The sequence below is a fragment of the Erinaceus europaeus genome, chromosome 15 (assembly GCF_950295315.1).
Source record: "Erinaceus europaeus chromosome 15, mEriEur2.1, whole genome shotgun sequence".
Taxonomy (NCBI): domain Eukaryota; kingdom Metazoa; phylum Chordata; class Mammalia; order Eulipotyphla; family Erinaceidae; genus Erinaceus; species Erinaceus europaeus.
In genome coordinates, this window is record NC_080176.1 from 6,018,184 (window position 1) to 6,039,666 (window position 21,483).

Consider the following 21,483-nt stretch of genomic DNA (forward strand, 5'->3'; position numbering starts at 1 on the left):
AGGAGGGGCCGGGGTGGCTGCTCGGGGGCGAGGAAGAGGCGGGCCCCCGGGAGCAGGGGAGGGGGCGTGGGGTGCCGGCCTGGGAGAGTGGAAGCAGGTGGGTGCAGGGAAGGGGCGGGATGGGCTGTCGGAGGTGGGGTGGGAGGAGAGGGCGGCTCCGGGACGGAGAGTGGCCCGTGGAGGGGGGTGTCGGGGGAGGGGCGGCCCGGGCTGCGGTCGGCCGGGGGCGGGGCGGGGCGGGCCGGCGCGGCGCATGCGCGCTGCATTGTTTTGACTGAAAATGCTGTCGGTTTCGGTGCCGAGCGGGTCCCCGCCGCAGACGGAGAAGCCGACGCACTACCGGTCAGTGCGGACCCGGCCGGCGGGGGGCGCCCTCGGCCCGGAACCCGAGGTCGGGGGTCGGGGCGGCAGGAGGGGGGCCCGCGGAGCCACGTTGTCCCGCAGGTACCTGAAGGAGTTCCGCACCGAGCAGTGCGCGCCGTTCCTGCAGCACAGGTGCGCGCGGCACCGGCCCTTCACCTGCTGCCACTGGCACTTCCGGAACCCGCGCCGCCGCAGGCCGCTGCGCACGCGCGACGGCACCTTCAACTACAGCCCCGACGTTACTGCACCAAGTACGGCCAGACAGAGGCCTGTGCCCCGACGGCGACCAGTGAGTGCCGCCGGCCTGCAGGGCCACGCGTGCGCCGAGGGGGACACGGGACAGGCACCTGCACGGGGACGGGGACAGACACCTGCACGGGGACAGACACCTGCACGGGGACGGGGACAGACACCTGCACGGGGACGGGGACAGGCACCTGCACGGGGACGGGGACAGGCACCTGCACGGGGACGGGGACAGGCACCTGCACGGATGGGGACAGGCACCTGCACGGATGGGGACAGGCACCTGCATGGGGACAGGGACGGGGACAGGCACCTGCACGGGGACAGGGACGGGGACAGGCACCTGCACGGGGACGGGGACAGGCACCTGCACGGGGACGGGGACAGGCACCTGCACGGGGACGGGGACAGGTACCTGCACGGGGGATGGGCATCTGCTGGGATGGGAGACACATACCTGCAAGAGTGGGGGCTATTTTGACAGGGATTCTGTCAGTGACCAGAGCTGGGGTGTTCTCCCTGTCTAGGAACAGGGAAGGATGATGTGTCTCGAGGTGACCTGGTAGGGGCCTGCCAGTTAACGCAGCTTCTTATTCTGCGTCAAGGCTGCCGGGTGTGTCATGATAGAATCACGTCTTAGGGATGGGCAGCCGCTTGTTCTGTGGAGCACGCTTTATCTGAGAGATGACCCGGGTCCCAACAGCCAGCTCCCGCACAGAAAGCCTCTGAGTAGCGGGCCAGGGCTGTGCTGCTTTCCTCTCTGTCCCTCACCCTGTCTGGGAAATAGTCGGCCAGGACCCGTGGTGAAAACCTGGCTTCCCCATGCGTTGGGAGAGGATGGTTGTTTTGGGAGACAGACAGAGTGCTGAGGTGTCTGCCCGCACCATGCACACAGGTCTGGGGTGTCTGCCCGCACCATGCACACAGGTCTGGGGAGCTTCCGTTCTCTGCTCTCTGCTCATGTGCTTAGTTTCTTTGACCCCGACTGGAAGCTTTCTGTGCAGACAGCTGTTGGCGTCGCCCTTTGAAAGCATGGGAGATCAGAGTCTTGTTCTGGTTCTATTGTGTGTCAGTGAGAGTGTCACGACCCCAGTGTCTGTACTTTGCGGTACAAGGAATGGAAAGCAGGCCACGCAGCCAGCTTGTGTGTCCTCAAAGGCCGACTTTCCTACAGAGAGGGTGGGAGGAGGCTCCTCTGCTCCCGCCTGGGCTGGGGCGGGGGCATGCCTACCCCCAGGGCTTCAGACCAGGTCATTTCCTTCAATATGCCTGCACTGTGTCTGCTTGGGGGGTCCTAGAGGCCTGTTTCCTCTCGCAGGCAGCTTTGCCACAGCTCAGGTGAGCCCTGTCCCTCACTTTCCAGAGATACTCAGGGAGTGTGGCCCGGCCAGTGGATAAAAGGTTAGATTCTTATGTCTGAGATCCTGAGTGCCATCCCTGGCATCACATGTGCCGGTGGTCCCACCCCCAAAAAAGGACTGCATGGAGTGCGGGGCAAAGTAGGGGAGTCGTGTGGGCGGTGCCCTCCTCACTGTGCTGAACTGGGTTCCTTATGCCCCACATCCTGAACCCAGGAAGGTTTGAGTGTGACCTGTACCCACAACCTGAAACCCCTCCCACCCCACCACCCCCCATCAGCTCTGGGTTCCTCAGGAAGTGCCCCCATTAGCCTGACACAACTTAACACAGTTCCATCTCTGGCCCCTCCTCCCTGTCTTCATCGGGGCCCCAGGCTGTGGAGTGCTGCTGGCCAGGGCAAGGGGTGGAGGCTCAGTGTCTGGGGCCCTGAGTTAGCTGCAGCCCACCCATCTGTGGAGCTTAGCTGCGCAGGGGAGGCTGGGGTGGGGCTGCACTCCTGAGTCCCCCTTCTGCGCCTCCAGTCCCAGCTGGGTGTGACATTCGACCTCCTGTGACAGAAGTCAGCCTTCAAAAGCACACACCTGACCCAAGGCTGAGCACCTGTTTCCACTGCTGCCATGTTAAGTCATTCACATGGGGGCTGCCTACCTCTATGGAAACCCTGCCCATTGCACCACACTGCTCCCTCCATTCCTGACCTGGAGGTCCGGCCCTTCCATAGAGACAGCCTCCAGATGTTTTGGGCACAGTTGGTGTGTCTTCAGCTGTTGGCACCCCAAGTAACCTGCGTCTTCGCTCTCCCTGTCCTGTATCCCTTATGGGCTGAGGGACAGACTGTGGGGCCATAGGCCTTGTGAGTATCCGGCTCCCTCAAAGAGGACCCGCGGGGGCAGCGTAGGGTGGCTTTGTCCTCAGAAGGCAGGGTGCACATGTCCCAACCCCTCCGGGCCCGCAGCCTTGCTGCTGTGACCTGGGTAAGCTGTGCTCACTCCCAATCTCTGTCCCCTCATAATGTGGGGGCTTCAGGGGTGACCCCAGAGTTATTTTTCTGTTTGGTGGCAGAACATCACCTCTCAGTGGCCCGTGGTGCCGTGTGTCCATTGGGTAGCCTGCTGCAGGATGAGGGGGGCTCCCCAGCTCCCACATGGGCACCCTCCATTGTCCTTAGTGTAGGGACAGCCCATCCCTGGCCTGTTCAGTGTCCCCACATGCCTCCCTGTCTGGCTCCTTTCTGAGCCATTTCCTGAGTCACCTAGCCACTTGTGCTGGAACCCTAAACACAGACACCCCAATCCCATTTACCAGTCCCCTCACCTTCCTCTGGGGTTCCCAAAAGCATGGGGCAGGAGATCTGGGTGGGAGAGGGCTTTAGCCCTATTCTTATCTCACTTGTCAGAAAAACAGATATGGCCCTGGAGGCAGTGTAGTAGCGAAGGACTCTTGGTCCCAAGTTCAGGCCCTAGCTCTGTGTGTTCCAGAGTGATGCACTGGTTCTCTCTGCCTCCTTCCCTCCCTTCTTGTGTTAATAACTAAAATTATCTTAATAAAAAAACAAAAACACAGATAAGACTGTGTCTGGGACCTTATCTCCACTCTTCACTCCAAAAGCCACCATGTGGCAGCATGGGAGGGGCTGTGTCCTGGGCCCTGCCTCCAGCAAAGCTGGGCACTGACCACCAGGCCCTACCATGCCTTTTGCCTGCAGGTGTCCCTTCCTGCACAGGACGACGGGGGACACAGAGCGCAAGTACCACCTGCGCTACTACAAGACGGGCACCTGTGTCCATGAGACAGACGCCCGAGGCCACTGCGTGAAGAATGGGCCGCACTGCGCCATCGCCCACGGGCCCCTGGACCTGCGGCCACCTGTCTGTGACGTGCGGTGAGGGGCAGGAGGGGATGGCCTCCTAACCAGACATGTCCCCTTCCTGACTCAGTGTGTCCCTGACTGGACATTCCAGGAGGCTCCAGGGTAGCTTCGGAGCTTCTGGTTCCTGGGGGTGACGGTCAGGTTTGTGGTCCAGAACAGCACCTCCAGGACCCTGAGCCACCGTCCTGGCACAGGTGTTTGGAGCCACAGTGCCTGTGTGTGTCGGGAAGTGGCCTTTACCTGGGGAACATGCTGTCATTGCAGAGAGCTGCAGGCACACCAGGGCCAGCCAGGTGGCAGGGAGGGTCTGCCCGAGCTGCAGCCTGGCGTCCTAGCCAGCCAGGCCACCATGGAGCGACTCCTGGATGAGGATCCCCGGTGGCAAGGTGAGCCCTAGGTGTGCACTCTTGCTGGAGAAACGGAGGCCTGTGAAGCCCAGTGCTGGGCCTCTTTGCTTGCACTAACACAGCCCCTGAGGGCTCTGTCCCAGGCCTGCAGACCCCTTGGTGTCCTCATCCCCACAGAGCCACGTCACCCAAGGGCACCGTGTGCGTGGCATGTGCACCATGTCCTTCACCACCTCTGCTGGTTCCAGAATGTTCCGTCTTTGGGCAGCCCCTGGCTCTCCTCTCAAGTTACCTGTTTCTGTGCCTCTCCTGCCACTTTGCACAAGGCTACAGTCGGTGCCAGGGACAGTTCCATGACCCACACTCCCTATGCACCCATTTTACAGAAGCTGCCTTTGTGCTGAGAAGCTACAAGACGGAGCCGTGCCCGAAGCCGCCATGCCTGTGCCGCCAGGGCTACGCCTGCCCACACTTCCACAGCAGCCGTGACCGCCGGCGCAATCCCCGCACTTTCCCCTACAGGTGGGCCTGCACGGTGGGCTGCATGCTTGGGCTGCGGGCTGTCTGGGCACAGCCCCATGACCCTTCGTGTCCCCAGGTCCACCCCGTGCCCCAGTGTGAAGCAGGATGACGAGTGGGGGGAGCCGTCGAGGTGTGAGAGTGGGGACCGCTGTCTGTTCTGCCATTCCCGCACGGAGCAGCAGTTCCACCCCGAGGTGTGTGTGGGCTATGGCTGCTCAGATAGCCGCCTCAGGAGGTGGGGGTACTTGGGCGGGGGCCGCTGCAGGTCTCCATTCTCTCTGGGTGTAGTTTCTATTTAGACTCTGGTTTCAAAAGGGGGGTGGGGCGGTTTGCAGGAGGCCCCGTAGGTCTCAGTATCTGGGCCTGGTGACCTCTGCCCAGGTCCTGAGGGGCAGGAAGATGGGCAGAGGAGATGGAGGCAGGCCCTCCTGCAGCCCATCTGTCCCTCCGTGTGCCCACAGCAGGCCTGCAGAGGAGGCATTTTGAGGAGGGCAGCCTGCAGCTCCTCTCCTGAGACCTTCCCTGTGACTGGGAGCCCCGCTCACTGTGGGCAGCTCACCAGCAGCTCTGGGCCTCGGGGACCTGGTCCCACTGGCACCCAGCCTGCTCGCCCATTCCTAGATCTACAAGTCCAGCCAGTGCAAGGACGTGCACCAGACCGGGCACTGCCCCCGAGGCCCTTTCTGCACCTTCGCACACACAGACAGTAAGTGGCCAGTGGCAGCACACAGAGCCCTGTTCCCTCAGCTCTCAGGCCTGGGGGCCAGTTTACTGAGCTGGTGGCAGACTCAGTGTCACTTTTCTCCAGAGGGGAGGGTGGCTCATGGAACACTAGGTGCTGTTCTCTGCCTCTCAGATCATTCGACTCAAGGGTCCAGTTGCTGCTGGACAGAGAAGTGTCCCCTCCTGAGGTGTCTGCTGACAGCACCTTCTTGCTGCCCAGTTGTGGGGTCCTTGAGCCCAAGGCCATGTTCAAAGCCTGCATACCCTTTCTTGGCAGAGAGCCCCAGGACAGCCAGCGACTGGGGCTGCCGTGACCTGCCGCCCCTCAGCAGCACTGCAGCCACCAATGGCCAGCTGGGAAACGTGAGTGAATGGCAACCCAGGGTGGCCGGTGTAGGCCGAGTGCCCATGAGGATGAACTGCTTGGGAACAGATGAACAGATGGATGTGGTCCTGGGGCAGGCAGCACAGTGGGGGTCATTGTCCCTGCAGGGCTCAGGGCTTCATTCAGAAGAATCTAGAAGAGTTTCAACCAACATCTGTCTTTTTGTCCCTATCTTGGCTTAACTGCGGGGAGGGGCCTGGGCTCCATTCTGGGACATCGTGACATCAGACATCAGTCCTGAGCTGTTTGTCTGGGATTCTCCTCCTGGCAGCCCTGTGAGGTGGACAGCATTGTGGCCAGGCCTGCCCTTCCCTCCAGAGGTTGTGGCGGTGTTGGGCTTCCTGCTTTGGGACTGGTTCCCATGCCAGTGTCACTTGGGTTCCCATGTCCCTGTGTCCCTATGCCAGCATTGCTTGTGCTCTCACCCCAAATCCCTGTATCCCCATGCCAGTGTTACTTGTGCTCTCACCGAGTGTCCCTGTGTCCCCACATTCCCATATCCCCATGCCAGCGTCACTCATGCCGTCAGCATCCCCGTGTCCCCCCAGAGCCACCTGGCCATGTTCACTGTGCTGCACCCACTCGCTCCCAGTGTGGGCTCCAGCATGGAGTCCAGCCTGGCTTCCAGCACCGGCTCTGGTGGCTCCTCGCCCACTGTACTGCCCACCCTCCCGGGCCATGCCCACCTGCTCAACCCCACTGATGGCCTCCTGGAGCCCAGCCCAGGTAAGCCTGAGGTGCTATTCTCTGACCTTTCCCCCACGCAGAGCTGAGCTGCCCAGGTTGCTTCCATGGACTCAGTCAGAATGAGGGGCCTTATGGAAAGCCAGCCTATCCTACTGTATCACCAGTGGAGGCTGGTGACTGATGGGATGCCATGGTGCAGTGGGGGGATGCCCACCCTGTCTATTTAGAAGCCTCCTGGTGGACCTCCCAGTCTGAGCAGAGGCCGAGGTCAGCTGCCCCTCCAGAGGGCTGTGCCTTCTGGGCCCTGAGAGCCCCCAGCCCTGGTGGATATTGTACTTAGCCTTCACCTCACTCGGGTGGCAGGCAGGCTTTCCTCTTAGAAGCAGCGGGGGTGGAGGGGTCCCAGAGAAGCGCACGCCTCACAGAAACCACTTTAGTGGTCTGGCACTCAAACTCCTGGCTTCCCACAAAACCGGCAGGTGGAGACAGTCATTGAGTTTGGCCCTGGGGCCTCCAGGCCGCCTCATCTGCTCCTCAGAGAAGGAGCTGTGATCCTCCCAGGGCCTCCTTCAACAGCTCCAGCTGGGCTTACTCCCCAGGAGCTCAGCCCGACCAGCGCCTGCGTGTTTTCTAGTGGAGAGAAGGGCACTGGGGTGAGCGCTGGTGGTGTGCTTGCAGCCCTGAGCTGGCCAGACTGCAGTGCCTGACCCCTGGACTCCGTCCTGGCTGAACCTCAGTTCACCTCCACAGAGGATAGCACCCCTGCTGCCCGGGGCCTTCTCCCTCGCCCCTTCTCTCTGGGGTCACATGCTGTGATGGGCCAGGCTGACAGGTGACCCATCCTGGTGTGCGGCTGCCCTGGCAGTGCTGTCCCCCACCCAGCTGGATGTGCTCACGGGGTTCAGGCACGGTCTCTGCCTCTGCTCGCCTGGCCAGGCCTGGTGTCCACATGTCGCTGCAGCTGGGCTTCCCAGGGGACTCGCTGCTCGCGGCCGTCAGCGCACTCTGAGCCCGGAGCACAGGGGTCCCCTCCTGAGCCCCTGGTGGGCGCCGCGCAGACACAGGGTGTGCACCTGAGTCAGCTGTCAGGCGCGCGGGCGGAGCCCGGGTAGACACGTCGCCGGGGGCGGGGCCTCGAGGGGCAGGGTCACGGGAGGCTGGCGTCACGGGGCCAGCTGGCGCGGTAGGCGGGGCTGTTGGAGGTTTGCGAGCGGGACCACGTGGTGCTCGCGGCGCGGGGCGGGGCCAGCGCGAGTTTGGCTTGCGTCACCCGGGCGGCGCGGGCTGGGTTTGAATCGGCGGCGGCTGCGGGACGGTGAGTCAGCATCGTCGGCTCCGCGCTGTCGGGGTACGGGCCGTGCGGGCCCCCTGACGCGTGCACCCCACCCCCGCCTCCACCCTCTGCAACCTCTTCTCTCCGCGCCTCTCCCGGTGTCAGCACTGCACCCTGCCTAGTGCTGCTTCTCTCTCCCCTCCGCGCCTCGCACCTTTGCCCCCCGTCCTGCCCCACCTCGCCTTGTCCCCTCGCCGCACCTGCAGCCCCTTTCGTCCTCCTGGGTGAGTGCGCCCGCCGGGGAGGCGGTGCCAGACGGAAGGGGGCTGTGGGGCGGCTGTCCACTTGCGGAGCTGGCTGGAGCCCCCAGCCTGCTGGCGAGCAGCCCGCCAGTTGCTCCTGTGGTCGCGTGAGGGGCACCGGGCCGGGGCACGGCGCGCGGGCTGCCCCAGTCCTGCTCCAACCTGGGTCGGGGACGCGCCTCCAGACCTGCCGTGTCATGCGGGGAGCAGGGCCGGGCCGTGACTCAGCAGCTCCTGGGCGCGTGGCCCCGCGTTTACATAAGTGGGCCGACTGCCAGGGGTCCGCCAGCCGGCTCTCAACAGGGCAGCTCAGGTGGGGACACCCGGAGCGCCCCTGGTCTCCCGCCCGCCAGTGTGGAGACCTTGGGGTTCCTCCAGCGTCTGCTAACCCTCGGCGCCCCAGTTGGGTGGAAGTTTCTGGAATCCTGCCAGCTTGGGGCGCCCTTGGCCGCTGACCCCAGAGCTGTGTTCGCCCCCAGACAGGGGCTGGATCCTGGGCCCGGTGACTTGCCTGTGAAAAGGAGGGCATGCCCCCTCATAGTCCCTGCTCCCAGAGGCCTTGGAGGCTGAAGAGTTTCTCCCCCCACGGCCATGGGGGAGTGGGGACAGACCCACCTGGCGCCCCGTTCCCAGGCTGCACCTTCTTTCCCTAGCACTGGACCCCGGGGGCGTGGCTGGGGTGGCCCAGAGGGGTCCATGAGTCCCAAAGGGCCTGGGCCCCTGGTTTGTAGGACTGTCTGAAGAGCCCTTGCTCCCTGTGAGGCACCAGCAAGCCTGTTGGTTCCGGGGGCTGCACATCCCTCTCCCCCCTCAGCTTCAACATGCTGCCCTCTTCCAGGCCTGTGCACTCACTGCCCACACCCACCAGCTCCTGGGCTGTGCAGTGGCATTCTGTCCTGAAGCCACTCCTGTTTTTCCTTTATCTTTTAAAATGTATTTTATTCATGAGAAAGATAGGAGGAGAGAGAAAGAACCAGATATCACTCTGGCATATGTGCTGCCAGGGACCGAACTCAAGACCTCATGCTTGACAGTCTAGTTCCTTAGCCAGCGCGCCACCTCCCGGACCACCTGCTTTCCTTGTTTTAAAGACTTGCTTATCGGGTGTCAGGTGGCACACCTACTGCACAGAGGAAGAAGCTTCAAGAATGGTGGAACGGACAGAAAGGGGGGGGTGGCCACCACTAATGGTGGTGCTGTGCAGGCACTGAGCCCCACTAAGACCTGGAGGAAGACAAAAATTTTTGATCAGTTATTGGGTCACAGAGAGAAGCTGGCGTGCCCGCTGAGCTGTTGCCCTGCCACCCTGTCCCCCATGCCAAGTCCCTCACTGCACAACCCACCTCAGCTCTGGTCTTCCTGGCCTGACCCTGTGCTGTGCTGGGGAGTGTGGGTGCGTTGCACCCTGAACCCCTCCGCAAGCCCTCTGACCCCAGGTCTTTTGGGGACAGCGTGACCTCTGGCAATTGCCTCAGGGCAGAGGCGAGAGACTCTGGAAGTCCCACTGCCCTAGTGCACCCCTGGACTGACCAGGAGCCAGGAGTGGCGCCCTGGCCTGAGTTGGCACCTGAGGCACGTGACCTGTAGCGGGGTGGCTGTCTGGCTGCTTCTCTGGGCACCTCCTGGAAGCGGGCTTCACTGTCAGGGAGGGTCTCGGGTCCAGTGTTGACGAGCAGTAAGGAACGTGAGCTCGAGGGTGCAGGTGCACCTCATACCTAACGGGGAGGAAGGCTCTGCGGCGGGAGGCCAGGGAGTACTCCCAGGACACAGTGGGCCCAGAGCCAGCTTTCTGCCACGTGTCCCCACGTGTGGTGTCCCGTGAGTGCCCTAGGTCCTCAGGCAGCCCCGTCTCACTTTGTCCCAGATAAAGAACTGGAGGAGCAGGCCAGGGACCCGGGTGTGACAGGTAAGGGGGTGCTCCCATGGCCTTGGGCAACGGCAGGCTCCCGGCTCTCCCTGACCCCTCTTTCCCACAGGACAGAGGTTGCTGGGAGGCTCTGCGCCCGTCAGCATTCCAGGCCGCCCACCTCGCTCACCGTCACTGCAGTCATCCTCGTCCCTGTCCACGTCCCCACTCAGCTCACTCTCTCAGTCCTTGTCAGGGCCACGTACATCCTCCATGACTCCCCCACAGCAGCCCCTCAAGCCAGAGCCAGGAGCATTGGGCTCCTCTGCCTCGCCCTACAACTCCCTAGGTGAGCCCTGGGGTCCCCAACCCGACGCCCATAGTCAGGCCCCTTGAGCTACTGGTGCACCCCTGCCCCAATGCCATGGTGGATCCCGAAGTCTCACTTTGGCCCTAGGCCCCTCGGGTGAACCCTGAGTGGGGCTGCACCTGGGACCCTCAGCTCAGCCCCAAGGCCCCAGCGGTGCTGGTAACCCCAGTGCCATCTGTTTGCCTCTGATGTCCACTGTGCTGAGTCAGGTGTGGGGGGTTGGCGCCCACTGTACATGGGGGGCTTCTGTAAGGCCACCAGGTGTGATGTCAAGAGGCAGGCAGCTGTACTGGGGGTGTGCCTACTTGAGCCATCCTCTGGGCTGCTATCTGACCCTCTCCTGGCCTCATTTTCTTCTGGGAGGGGGAGTGAGCACCTGAGCCCTGCCCCACCATCCTCGAAGTTCTGTATGGCTGCCAGGCAGTGCCCCCCAGGCAGTGCCCAGGCCCTTTAGAGCCGTATGAAGCAGGTGCTAAGCCACCTCCTGGCCCCAGCACTTGGCTTACCTGCTGGGACATGTCACATTCTCAAGAGAATTAACAGAGGTGTGTCCCGCCCACCCCACCCCCCGTCGGAACCTCTGGGGCTCCCAGTCCCAAGCAGAGGGTGCTCCTGGCGCTGGGGTTTGGGAACTGCACCCTGGCAGAGTGGTCAGTGCCAGGCTCCGGGCTCCATCTGTTCCATGTGCAGGTCTGAATGGTGTCCCTGGCAGCATCTGGGACTTCGTTTCAGGCAGCTTATCCCCCAGCCCGTCCCCCACCCTTGGTGTGGGCCCAGGGGCTTCCCCCAGCCCCAGCGAGCTGGCTCGGGTCCGGCGGCAGCTAGATGAGGCCAAGCGCAAGATCCGCCAGTGGGAGGCGTCCTGGCAGCAGGTGAAGCAGGTGAGGTGGGGCCCAGGGTGGGGCCGGCGGGCACCCCCTCCCAAGGCCATGCCAGCCAGGGCTCCCTCTCTCCTTGCAGGCCTGTGCCGCCTGGCAGCGGGAGGCCGAGGCGGCCAAGGAGCGCGCACTGGCAGCAGACAGCGCCCGGCAGCTGGCGCTGCAGAGGAAGGAGGAGGCGGAGGCGCAGGTCCTGCGGCTGCAGGGGGAGCTGCGCGGCCGGGGCAGGGCCTCTCTGGCCACCATCCCCCTGCCTGAGCTGCACTGCCTGCAGAGCCAGCTGCGCTTGAACCTGGAGGCCGTGGACGGGGTGAGTCCAGGCGAGAGGCGCCCATGGCTGGGATGCGGGGTGACTGCTGGGGTTCCCTCAGCTCAGCTAAGAAGGCCTCTCCGGTGGGGGTGTCCAGGTGGCACAGGCATGAGGCTTGGCTGACCCATGGCAGCACTCCCTCCTGCCTCTGCCCCCCTTCCGCGTTCAGGGGTGCCTGATATGCCACCCCGTTACCCTGCAGGTGATCTTCCAGCTGTGCTCCCAACAGTGTGCCCTCTGTCCTGAGCGCGCCCACAGTGGGGCCCCGCAGTCTTGCCAGCACCGTGTCCTCTGTGAGCCGTGTGCAGCTGGTGCCCCCGAGTGCCCCTACTGTGCAGCGCAGCCCCCGCAGTGGTGATGCCCCACCCACAGCACGGCTGTCCTGAACCTGGTGCCCCCCTGGTGTGAAATGGGGGGAGGGGGGGTGCAGCAGAGACAAACATTCCTAGCTGCTGTGGGGTTTTGGGGGAGCCATCCCTGCAGGCTGTTCTGAGATGGGACACCCCACCAAGAGCCGCAGCTCTCCCCCCCAAGGCCACTTTCTCCAAGTGCCTCATCAGAGGTGAAGGGAAGATTTCGTTTCTTCTCTGGAGACTGAGCTGGCTGTGAATAAAGGCCGGGGGCGTCCACACAGACGACTTGGGGCACACACGGGCCCACGGTGCTATTCTTCCCTGGGCTGGGCCCTGCTGCAGTAAATGTGGCTCGCCAGCCTGTAGGGCAGCCCCCCCAGAAGGGGCCTGAGTCTAGGCCACCTCAAACTCTTGGTCTGCAGCAGTGTTTCTGCTTGGCCAAGCAGACCTGGGGAGGGAAACAGGCTTTGCCACAGACTTCACTAGCATTCCTGGCTAAGAAGCTACCACTGGCCAGAGAGCGTAGGCCCTGGAGGCCGCAGCCATGGGGAATCTTAGTTCTTAGAAATGTCAATCTCAGCTGCTATTATCACTGTTATTTTTACGACTATTTATGCGCCTAACGACCACATTTACTATCTTAGTCGAGACATTCTCAAATCACAGACTGTTAAACTTTATAAATACATCTAAACAGCCTGGCCAGTTGTTTCTGGTGTGGGAGCTCAGCTGGAGGGGCTGGGTGCTTAACGGACCCCAGCTCAGGGCAGTCATTTGTGGGAGCCCTCAGCCCCCACATGCCTGAGCGTTCTGCTGGGAAAGCTCTGTTTCTTCTAGCAGAGGGAGTATTCGCAGCACACAGGTGCTGTTTCTCACACCTGTGCTGGGTGCGGCTCTTCTCCCTGAGGAGTCCATCAAGGTCTTGACACCTGGTTCTGTGTGGCCTCTGAGCGTGGTCACCGGTGCGTCCCCTGCAGCCCTGGGTCTCCGCGCAGCTGCTCTGTTCTTTCTGTGGGTTTCTTGGGGGTCCCTTGCTCCAAACTGGGTGTTTCTGCCCAAATAGGAGGTGGTCAGGCTCCTGTGGGCTGCTGGAGGGGGACCCTGGCCCGCCCCGCCCCAGCTGAGACTCACCTGTGGGTCCCTGGAGAGGGATGCCATGCCAGGCCAGCAGTGCCTGTAGCCGCTTCACCTCCTCTGACAGCTTTCTGTGCGCCTGGGGGAACAGCTCACTGAAGTCCCATGGGCCAGCCAACAAAGGGAACCCCCACACCTCCACCTACCTGGCTACACCCCTCCAAGGTGTCAAACACCAGCCCCTTGGAGCCCCTGCCCTGCTGAGCCAGCAGCCCACTCTCTTCTGGGGCCTTCAGGTAGCCCGCATCCTCAAAGAGCGCCCGCAGCCGCTTCCTGTGACCCTGCAGAGAGAGGGGCGTCAGCTCTAGGGCACCCCTACCCCCACAAAGGCGCCCTGCCCCCCACCCCACCTGCAAGGTGATGAGCTCGTCCAGCAGGTCCTGCTCCAGCTGGTCCCACTGGTGCTGCAAGGCAGGAGGCAGGGCAGGGTACACGAGCAGGGTGTGAGGGGAGCAGGCCAGGGGTGTCTCGAAGGTCATCAAGTACACGCAGGTGCTGGGCTCCGACACCTGGGCCAGCCGGTGGCTCTTCCCGCAGGCAAGCTCCACCTGGGGGTGGGGGACATGGCCCTTATGGGGACTGCCTCCCCCCCCAACATCGCCCCCTGCCTGCCCCCACCTTGCTCTGGCGGCTTCGCATATGGCAGGCATCCCCATCTCTCATCCACATGCCGGTGAAGGTGTTGTTGGCGATTTCCCACTCGTGCCAGATACTAGGAAGGAGAGGGGTGCATGAGGCATGTTGGGGGGTGCCCCAAGGGCACCCCAGAGCCCTTCCTCCAGCCTGCTCACCCCAGAATGCCGCTGTAGGCGTTCCAGCGGAAGGTCTGCTCATGCTGGGTCACGTTGTGGAAGGGGCAGAATTCATACTTGTACCTGTGGGCACAGCCTGTCAGGGGGGACCCCCCTCACCCCAGCCCACCCACACCCCCTCACTCACATGGCCTCCACCAGGCTGAAGCACTTGCCGGAGAGTCTGGCGAGGTGGGCTGGCCCTGGAGGGAAAGGCACTTATGCTGAGCCTTGGGGGCAGAGGGAGCCACTGCCAGAACCCCAGGCAGGACAGTGCGGCCCAGTTACTGAGGAGCAGGCCCTGGCCTCAGGAGACAGAGCTCTGAGGGAAAGCAGGCCAGGCTGGCAGCCACGGAGGTCCCAGAGGCTCCACTTCAGGGGGTAACAGGGCCTGCGAAGGTGACCCCCAAACCACTCGGCTCACCGAGACCCAGCAGGAACAGCGGCCAGGGCGGCCAGCGTAGGCAGCAGGGCATGTAGGGGCGGCCCAGCTGAGGTGTACTACATCCTGGCTCAAGCCCAGCACCTCAGAACACGGTACAGGGAGCCACACATGACAAAAAGTCCACGCTTAGCAGCAGCCCTGCCTGCCAAACCCAGGCCAGAAGTCAAGGTGAAGCACGCCAGAGGATGGAGGCCACACGGAGACAGTGTCTCTAGTGAAGGGCTCCTCTTAAAACTTTTGTTGTTTATTTATTTTTTTGCTTACCTCCTGACTCCCAAAAAATAAAGGTTTATCAAGGGGAGGCTGGGCGGTAGCGCAGCAGGTTAAGCGCACATGGAGCAAAGCGCAAGGACTGGCAGCATAAGGATCCTGGCTCCCCACCTGCAAGGGAGTCGCTTCACAAGCGGTGAAGCATGTCTGCAGGTGCCTATCTTTCTCTCCTCCTCTCTGTCCTAACAACGACATCAATAACAAAAGTAATAACTACAACAATGAATAACAACAAAGGCAACAAAAGGGAAAAATGAAAAAAACTTTTTTTTTGCCACCAGGGTTCCCTCTGGGGCTTGGTGCCGACACTATGAATCCACCACTCCCAGTGACTGTTACTTCTTTTTCTTTTCTAATTTTTTATTAAATGGAAAATTGAGAGAGAAGATAGGGAGAGAAAGGGGGGGTAGCATAACGGTTATGCAAAGAAATCCTCATGCCGAGACTCCAGGTTCAATGCCCATACACACCACCACAAGCCAGAGTTGAGCAGTGCTGGGGTAAACAATAAATTTAAAAAGCTTTACACCTGCTTCACTGCTTTTGAAGCAGACACACTTCAGGTGGGGAGCGGGGGCTCAAACCTGGGTCCTAGTGCTTGGTAGTATGTGTGCTTAACCCAGTGCACTACCACCTGCCCCTCACTTATAAGATCTTAACATGAGAGTAAGCAGCAGGAAGAGAACCACGCACATCTCTGGGATCAGACTCTAGGCTTCATGCTTGCAGGTCCAAGACCTCACCCACTGCATCACTGTCCCGGCTTTTTTTCCTGGCCACCAGAGTTATTGCTGGGACTTGGTGCCTGCACTATGAATCCATAGCCTCTAGAGCAATTTTCCCCCCTTTTTTTTTATTCCCTTCTATTTTATTTGGCAAGGCAGAGAGACCCCTGCAGACCTACTTGACTGTGAAGCACCTGTCCCCACAGGTGGGGAGCAGGGTCTCAAACCCAGGTCCTTGTGCATGGCAGTGTTGTACTCAACCAGGACCACCACCACCTGGCCTCCTTGCCCCCAAGTTCCCACACATATATATATATATATATTTACTTTCCCTTTTGTTGCCCTTTTTTTTCATTGTTGTTGTAATTATGACGTTGTTGTTGTTAGGACAGAGAGAAATCGAGAGGGGAGGGGAAGATGGGGGAGAGAAAGACACCTGCAGACCCGCTTCACTGCCTGTGAAGCGACTCCCCTGCAGGTGGGGAGCCGGGGGCTCGAACTGGAATTCTTACACCAGTCCTAGCACTTTGCGCCATGTGCGCTTAACCTGCTGCGCTACCGCCCGACTCCCTCCAAATTCCCACTTTTAAAAGGGGGGAATCCATTCCAGGCCCCAGCCCTGCACTGCCCCCCTCCCATGATGCTGCTTCACCTGTGGGCCAGGTGTTGGTGGGGAGGCTGCCCCATGATGCAGCAGGAGCCACAGAGAGGGGCAGGAGACACATGGGTTACCTGTGTCCAAAGTGACACTGAGCGAAGCCAGAACTGAGGGCCACACACCCAGAGACCTACACAACACATCACGGCACTATGCACAGTGCAGACGGCGTGGGCGAAGGCCACGGACACTTTCACTGTGCTGCTCCCCTCGTCCAGAAACTCCTCCACGTGCAGGACGGACCCCACTCAGATGGTCAGGTGGACTCCAAAGACACAAATGGAGTGAAATGGCTAGCCAGGGGCAGTGAGAGAGCCCCTCCCCCAAGTGCCTGCTTTGGCACATGCACTAGCTGGGTTCTAGACCTGCTCCCTGGTACTTGAGGGAAGATTCAGTGCTATGGTGTCTGTCTGAAAAAAGTTAGCCCAGAGGGAGTCGGGCAGTAGCGCAGTGGGTTAAGTGCAGGTGGCACAAAGCGCAAGGGCGGGTGTAAGGATCCCGGTTGGAGCCCCCGGCTCCCCACCTGCAGGGGAGTCGCTCCACAGGCGGTGAAGCAGGTCTGCAGGTATCTGTCTTTCTCTCCCCCTCTGTCTTCCCCTCCTCTCTCCATTTCTCTGTCCTGTCTAACAACAACATCATCAATAACTACAACAACAATAAAAAGACAACAAGGGCAACAAAAGGGAAAATAAATAAATAATGATTTTTAAAAGTTGGCCCAGAGAGGTGAAGTACAGCTTGAATCTGCGGCAGGAATGCCATGGGAGAGCCTCTGCTGAGCACCAGCACCTGCCAAGCTCACCCGGGCAAGCTCCTGGCTGGGTGATCAGAGACACTGGGCAAGAAGGCCCCAGCCTTCCTTCGAAACAGTGAGCCGGCTGCCGCACCACTTGGGACAGTGAGGGACCGTCCCTGAAGGATAAAGTTACAGTCACCAGTGTGCGTCTAGTTCTTACTTGTTTTTTGAAGGTTTTGTCTTTCCACCAGAGCCCTGCTCAGCTCTGTTTCCCTGTGTCGACGGAGACAGCCTGAGCCGCAGATAGGATTCTTTCGCGTAACCATCATGCTGTCTCCCCAGCCCAGTTCCCTAACTGACCCCAGACTGGGGTCTGGACATGGTGGCCCTTCTGACTGGGGAAGAGTCACATTGGAAGTCTCCTCTTCTGTGGACAGAAGTGTCACTTCTCTCTGCTGACACCGCATGGCAGGTGACACAAGTAGCCATCATGGTGCTCTGGTCTCATTAAGCAAATGAATCCCCCCCCCCCAAGCCTCTCAGAATATTGTACAGTTGCTAGAACACTGGATTTGCAACCATGAGGTCCCAAGTTCAATCCTTGGAACTGCATGTAGCAGAGAGACGCTCTGGTTCTTTCTTCCTTCCTATCAGTAAATAAATCTTTACAAAGAAATAAGTAGGGGCCAGGTGGTGGCACACCTGTTTGAGTGCCACTGTTAATTCACAAGGACCCAGGTTTGCGCTCCTGGTCCCCACCTGCAGGGGGAAAGCTTTGCAAGTGGTGAAGCAGTGTTGCAGGTGTCTCTCTGTCTCTCTTCCTATAGCCCCCTTCCCTCACTATTTCTGGCTCTATCTAATAAGTAAATAAACATAATTTAAAAATTTTTATAAAGAGTAAAAAATTTGGAGTAGGGCAGTAGCGCAGCAGGTTAAGCACACGTGTCATGAAGCTCAAGGACCGGCACAAGGAACCCAGTTCGAGCCCCCAGCACCCCACCTGCAGGGGAGTTGCTTCACAGTGAAGCAGGTCTGCAGGTGTCTATCTTTCTCTCCCTTTCTCTGTCTTCCCCTCCTCTCTCTTTCTCTCTGTCCTATCCAACAATGACAACATCAATAACAATAGCTACAACAACAATTTAAAAAAGGGCAACAAAAGGAAAAAAAATTTTAAACATTAAAAAGTAATTAAAATTTAAAAGTAAAAGTAAAAAATTTAAAAAGTAAGCAAAATGCCAGCAAGATAGCTCATGTGGGTGGCACACTTGCTTTGTCATGGACACAATTTAGGTTCAAGTCCACACTGAAGAGAGCTGAGGTGTTGTGGTATCTATCTATCTACCTTTCTTTTCTTTTCTTTAACTAGAGCACTGCTCAGCTCTGGCTTATGGTGGTGCAGGGAACTGAACCTGGGTCTTGGGAGCCTCAGGTATGAGGCCATTATGCTATCTCTCCCCACCTTATGTTTTTTTTTTTTTTTAGTTTTTTATATTTATTTATTTTCCCTTTAGTTGCCCTTGTTTTTTATTGTTGTTGTATTGTTGTTGGTATTGATGTCATCATTAGATAGGACAGAAAGAAATGGAGAGAGGAGAGGAAGACGGGGGAGAGAAAGACAGACACCTGCAGACCTGCTTCACCGCCTGTGAAGCGACTCCCCAGCAGGTGGGGAACCAGGGGCTCGAACTCGGATCCTTATACCGGTCCTTGTGCTTTATGCCACGTGCGTGTGCGCTTAACCCACTGTGCTACCGCCCAACTCCCCCCCCTTTTATAAAAAAAAAATCTTGGTATTATTTATTGGATAGAGACAATCAGAAATTGAGAGGGATGGGGATGATAGGGAGAGACACCTACAGCCCTGCTTCACCACTCATGAAGCCTTCCCCCTGCAGGTAGGGACCAGGGTCTCGAACCTGGATCCTTGTGCATTGTAACATGTATACTCAACCAAGTGCATCACGACCTGGTCCCTCTTGTGATATCTTTTTCTCTGAACACATCAGCCTGGAGTGGTGAAGCCTCAGTGAAGACTAAACAAATAATGAAGTGGGGCAGGGGGGTGTGGGGGGGGGTAAATAGCATAATGGTTATGCAAAGAGACTCTCATGCCTGAGGCTCCGGAGTCCCAGGTTCAACCCCCACACCACCATAAACCAGAGCTGAGCAGTGCTCTGGCAAAAAAATAGTGAAGTAGAGAGGAAGACAGCATAATGATAATGCAAGAAAACAAAAACAAAAACTTTTGGAAGTTGGGCGGTAGTGCAGTGGGTTAAGCACATGTGGCGCAAGCAAAGCGCAAGGACCATAAGGATCCCGGTTTGAGCCCCCGGTTCCCCACCTGCAGGGGAGTCGCTTCACAGGCGGTAAAGCAGGTCTGTAGGTGTCTATCTTTCTCTCCCCGTCTTGCCCTCCCTCCTCTCTCCATTTCTCTCTGTGCTATCCAACAACAACGGCATCAATAATAACTACAACAATAAAAAAAGAACAACAAAAGGGAATAAATATTAAAAAATAAAACTTTCATGCCTGATGTTCCAAGACACCGTGTTCAGTCCCCAGCCGTATCACCATAAGCCAGAGCACTATAATGTAGAATGCTCTGGTAAAATAATATAGATATATTTTTTTAAATGTTAGTTTCATTTCAGCCTTTTCCTGAGTCTCCTACTTAAAACAACACTTCCTCTCTCCTCTCCACACCTACGGAGCAATTCTCCTGGGGCCCCACCTCCTGCTCCTACCCTCAGCTCCACAGGAGAGTGACACTATCCTTTCTCCCCTTCTTCCGTGGAGCCCGGAGCCCCACACATCAATTCCACTGCTCGTTGACAACATTTCCCCTCCTGGCAGACAGCTGCTAAGGCACAGTGCGGAGTACCTTGGTGCCATGACCTGCCGCGTGGTACCGGGGCTGGAACTCAGGCAGCTCCCTTACCTGAAGCTCTCTCTCCCAGCCAACCTCATTTAACAAGAGCGTGATTGATTCCACTTCCACAACCTGCCTTGGGACCCACAGGTGTGGTGGATTCCAATTCTACACACTGTCTTGGGACACACAGGTGGGAAGGAGGCAGCAGATGGGGCACCGCCCCAGGGCCTCTAACACAACCCAGGTGCTGCCCGACCAGGAAGGCAGGTTGAGCCCCAGGACCAGCAGAGAAGGCTGTTGACTGGCTACGGAAGAAGGGCAAACGCTAGATGAAGAAGCAGAGAAGGGAGACTGGCATCCAACGAGCGCTCCAACAATTCGCTCAGGAGCACTAGCCAGCCCGGAGCACAGCTGTGCTCAGGAGAGTGACCATATGCTGCCAGTTGGGAACTCGGTATAAAAACTGTGGGGTGGGAGTCGGGCGGTAACGCAGCGGGTCAAGCGCAGGTGGTGCAAAGCACAAGGATCGGCCTAAGGATCCCGGCTCCCCACCTGCAGGGAAATCGCTTCACAAGCGGTGAAGCAGGTCTGCAGGTGTCTTTCTCTCCCCGTCTTCCAACAATGATGACAACAATAATGATTACAATAAAACAAGAAAGGCAACAAAAGGGAATAAACATTTAAAAAACTGGGGTGGGGGAGAGGGCCAGGTGGTGTCACACCTGGTTGAGCACAAACGTTACAATACTCAAGGACCCCAGTTCAAGCCCCTGGTCCCACATGCAAAAGGAAAGCTTCAGGAGTGGTGAAGCAGGGCTGCGAGTGTCTGTCTCTCTTTCAATCTCCCCCCTCCCCTCTCAATTTCTGGTTGTCAATATCTAATAAATAAGATAATAAAATATTAAAACTGGTGCACCTGGTTGAGTGCATATGTTACAATGCACAAGGACCCGGGTTCAAGCCCCCAGTCCCCATCTGCAGGGGGAAAACTGCGAGTGGTGAAGCAGGGATGCAGGTATCTCTCTGTCTCTCTCCCTTATCACCCCTCTCCCTCTCTGGTTGTCTTTACCCAATAAATAAATATAATTTAAAAAAGAAAAAATATATATAAAAAAACTACGGGGGAGCAGCCCCCAACGGGGCACAGTAGATAAGGCGCTGGACCGTCAAGCATGAAGTCCCAGAGTTTTGTCTCTGACATCACATGATGCTCTGCTTCTCTGCCCCTTTCCTTTCCTTCTCTCTCATTAATAAATCTTTAAACAAACTTTTTTTTTTTTTAAGCAAGTGTAATAAAGGACTTAGCAGGTGACACAAGAGCTTTTCCGGGAAATTAATCCGGCAGTTGACACACCATTTCGGAGAATTCACACAAACGGATCCGCCGGCTAAGTGCCCGCTGGTGGGTCCCCCTTGCGGGAAAGCAGCCGCGCCGCCCGCGCCCCTCTGCCAGCATGGCCACACTCACCGGACACGGGAGAAGGGCTCCTCTTGGGCTGGAGGCGGCTGGTCTGCGGCACGAAGGGGTTGTTGAGCCTGCAGGGGCGGCAGGTCAGCGGGGAGCTGGGCCCCGGACACCCGCCGCCGCGCCCCTCGAGGCCACTCACCCGAACGTGTTGGGCTCCTCCACCACCTTCATCTTGGCGGCGCCGGCGGGCGCGGGCCCTGCGGAGGGAGGGCGGTGAGCGGGCGCGGACGCCGGGGGCCAGGTTCTGGGGCGCGGGGTGGACGGGGGCTGAGGACGGGCACCGGGCGGGGGGCCTGGGGGCGGCACACTGAGCGCGGATGCCGGGGGCCCCGAGCGGGCTTCGTGGGGCTTAGGGCGGGGGGGCGCGCCGAGCGAGGCTCCGAGGCGGACGGCCGACAGGGACGCCGGCGTGGGGTCCCGGGACGCACTCACCGCGCGCCACCAGCCCGAGCAGCAGCAGGCAGCGGGCCAGCCCAGCCGCCATCGCAGCGCCGCTGTCGGTCACGTGTGCCGCGTCACGTGCGCGCCGGAAGCGGAAGTGGCCCGGCTC

The 21,483-nt window shown here is 59.3% G+C and overlaps 2 protein-coding genes across 7 annotated transcripts; one reads left to right on the plus strand and one right to left on the minus strand.

Moving 5' to 3' along the window:
• Positions 1-484: 484 nt before the first annotated feature.
• On the plus strand, positions 485-12,522 carry UNKL (unk like zinc finger). Of its 6 annotated transcripts, none has more exons than XM_060172653.1 (13): positions 485-652; positions 3,674-3,850; positions 4,105-4,224; positions 4,572-4,707; positions 4,784-4,901; positions 5,329-5,413; positions 5,708-5,793; positions 6,364-6,541; positions 9,942-9,983; positions 10,054-10,272; positions 10,984-11,174; positions 11,254-11,481; positions 11,684-12,522. In XM_060172653.1, the coding sequence occupies exons 2-13, from the start codon at positions 3,787-3,789 to the stop codon at positions 11,837-11,839; spliced, it is 1,623 nt and encodes a 540-aa protein (XP_060028636.1). In that variant the 5' UTR covers positions 485-652; positions 3,674-3,786; the 3' UTR covers positions 11,840-12,522. The 6 variants fall into 6 exon arrangements, with proteins under 6 accessions (XP_060028636.1, XP_060028634.1, XP_060028635.1 ...); XM_060172651.1 differs by lacking the exon at positions 485-652 and adding an exon at positions 1,038-1,171 and having other exon boundaries at positions 4,103-4,224; XM_060172652.1 differs by lacking the exon at positions 485-652 and adding an exon at positions 2,806-2,821.
• On the minus strand, positions 12,487-21,466 carry GNPTG (N-acetylglucosamine-1-phosphate transferase subunit gamma). Its single transcript, XM_007528074.3, has 10 exons — positions 21,366-21,466; positions 21,073-21,130; positions 20,934-21,001; positions 13,908-13,962; positions 13,760-13,843; positions 13,587-13,680; positions 13,319-13,516; positions 13,115-13,249; positions 12,966-13,047; positions 12,487-12,885 (listed from the first exon to the last, which is right to left on the minus strand). The coding sequence occupies exons 1-10, from the start codon at positions 21,415-21,417 to the stop codon at positions 12,791-12,793; spliced, it is 921 nt and encodes a 306-aa protein (XP_007528136.1). The 5' UTR covers positions 21,418-21,466; the 3' UTR covers positions 12,487-12,790.
• Positions 21,467-21,483: the final 17 nt, after the last annotated feature.

Excerpts from the sequence above, each read along its gene's own strand:
- UNKL (XM_060172651.1), top strand. The coding sequence starts at position 1,149 with ATGATGTGTCTCGAGGTGACCTG. Across the intron at positions 4,902-5,328 it reads AGCAGCAGTTCCACCCCGAG|ATCTACAAGTCCAGCCAGTG; the intron begins GTGTGTGTGGGC and ends GCCCATTCCTAG. Across the intron at positions 10,273-10,983 it reads CTCGCCCTACAACTCCCTAG|GTCTGAATGGTGTCCCTGGC; the intron begins GTGAGCCCTGGG and ends TTCCATGTGCAG.
- GNPTG (XM_007528074.3), bottom strand. The coding sequence starts at position 21,417 with ATGGCGGCTGGGCTGGCCCGCTGCCTGCTGCTGCTCGGGCTGGTGGCG. Across the intron at positions 21,131-21,365 it reads GCTCGGGCTGGTGGCGCGCG|GGCCCGCGCCCGCCGGCGCC; the intron begins GTGAGTGCGTCC and ends CTCCCTCCGCAG. Across the intron at positions 13,844-13,907 it reads TTCAGCCTGGTGGAGGCCAT|GTACAAGTATGAATTCTGCC; the intron begins GTGAGTGAGGGG and ends CTGTGCCCACAG.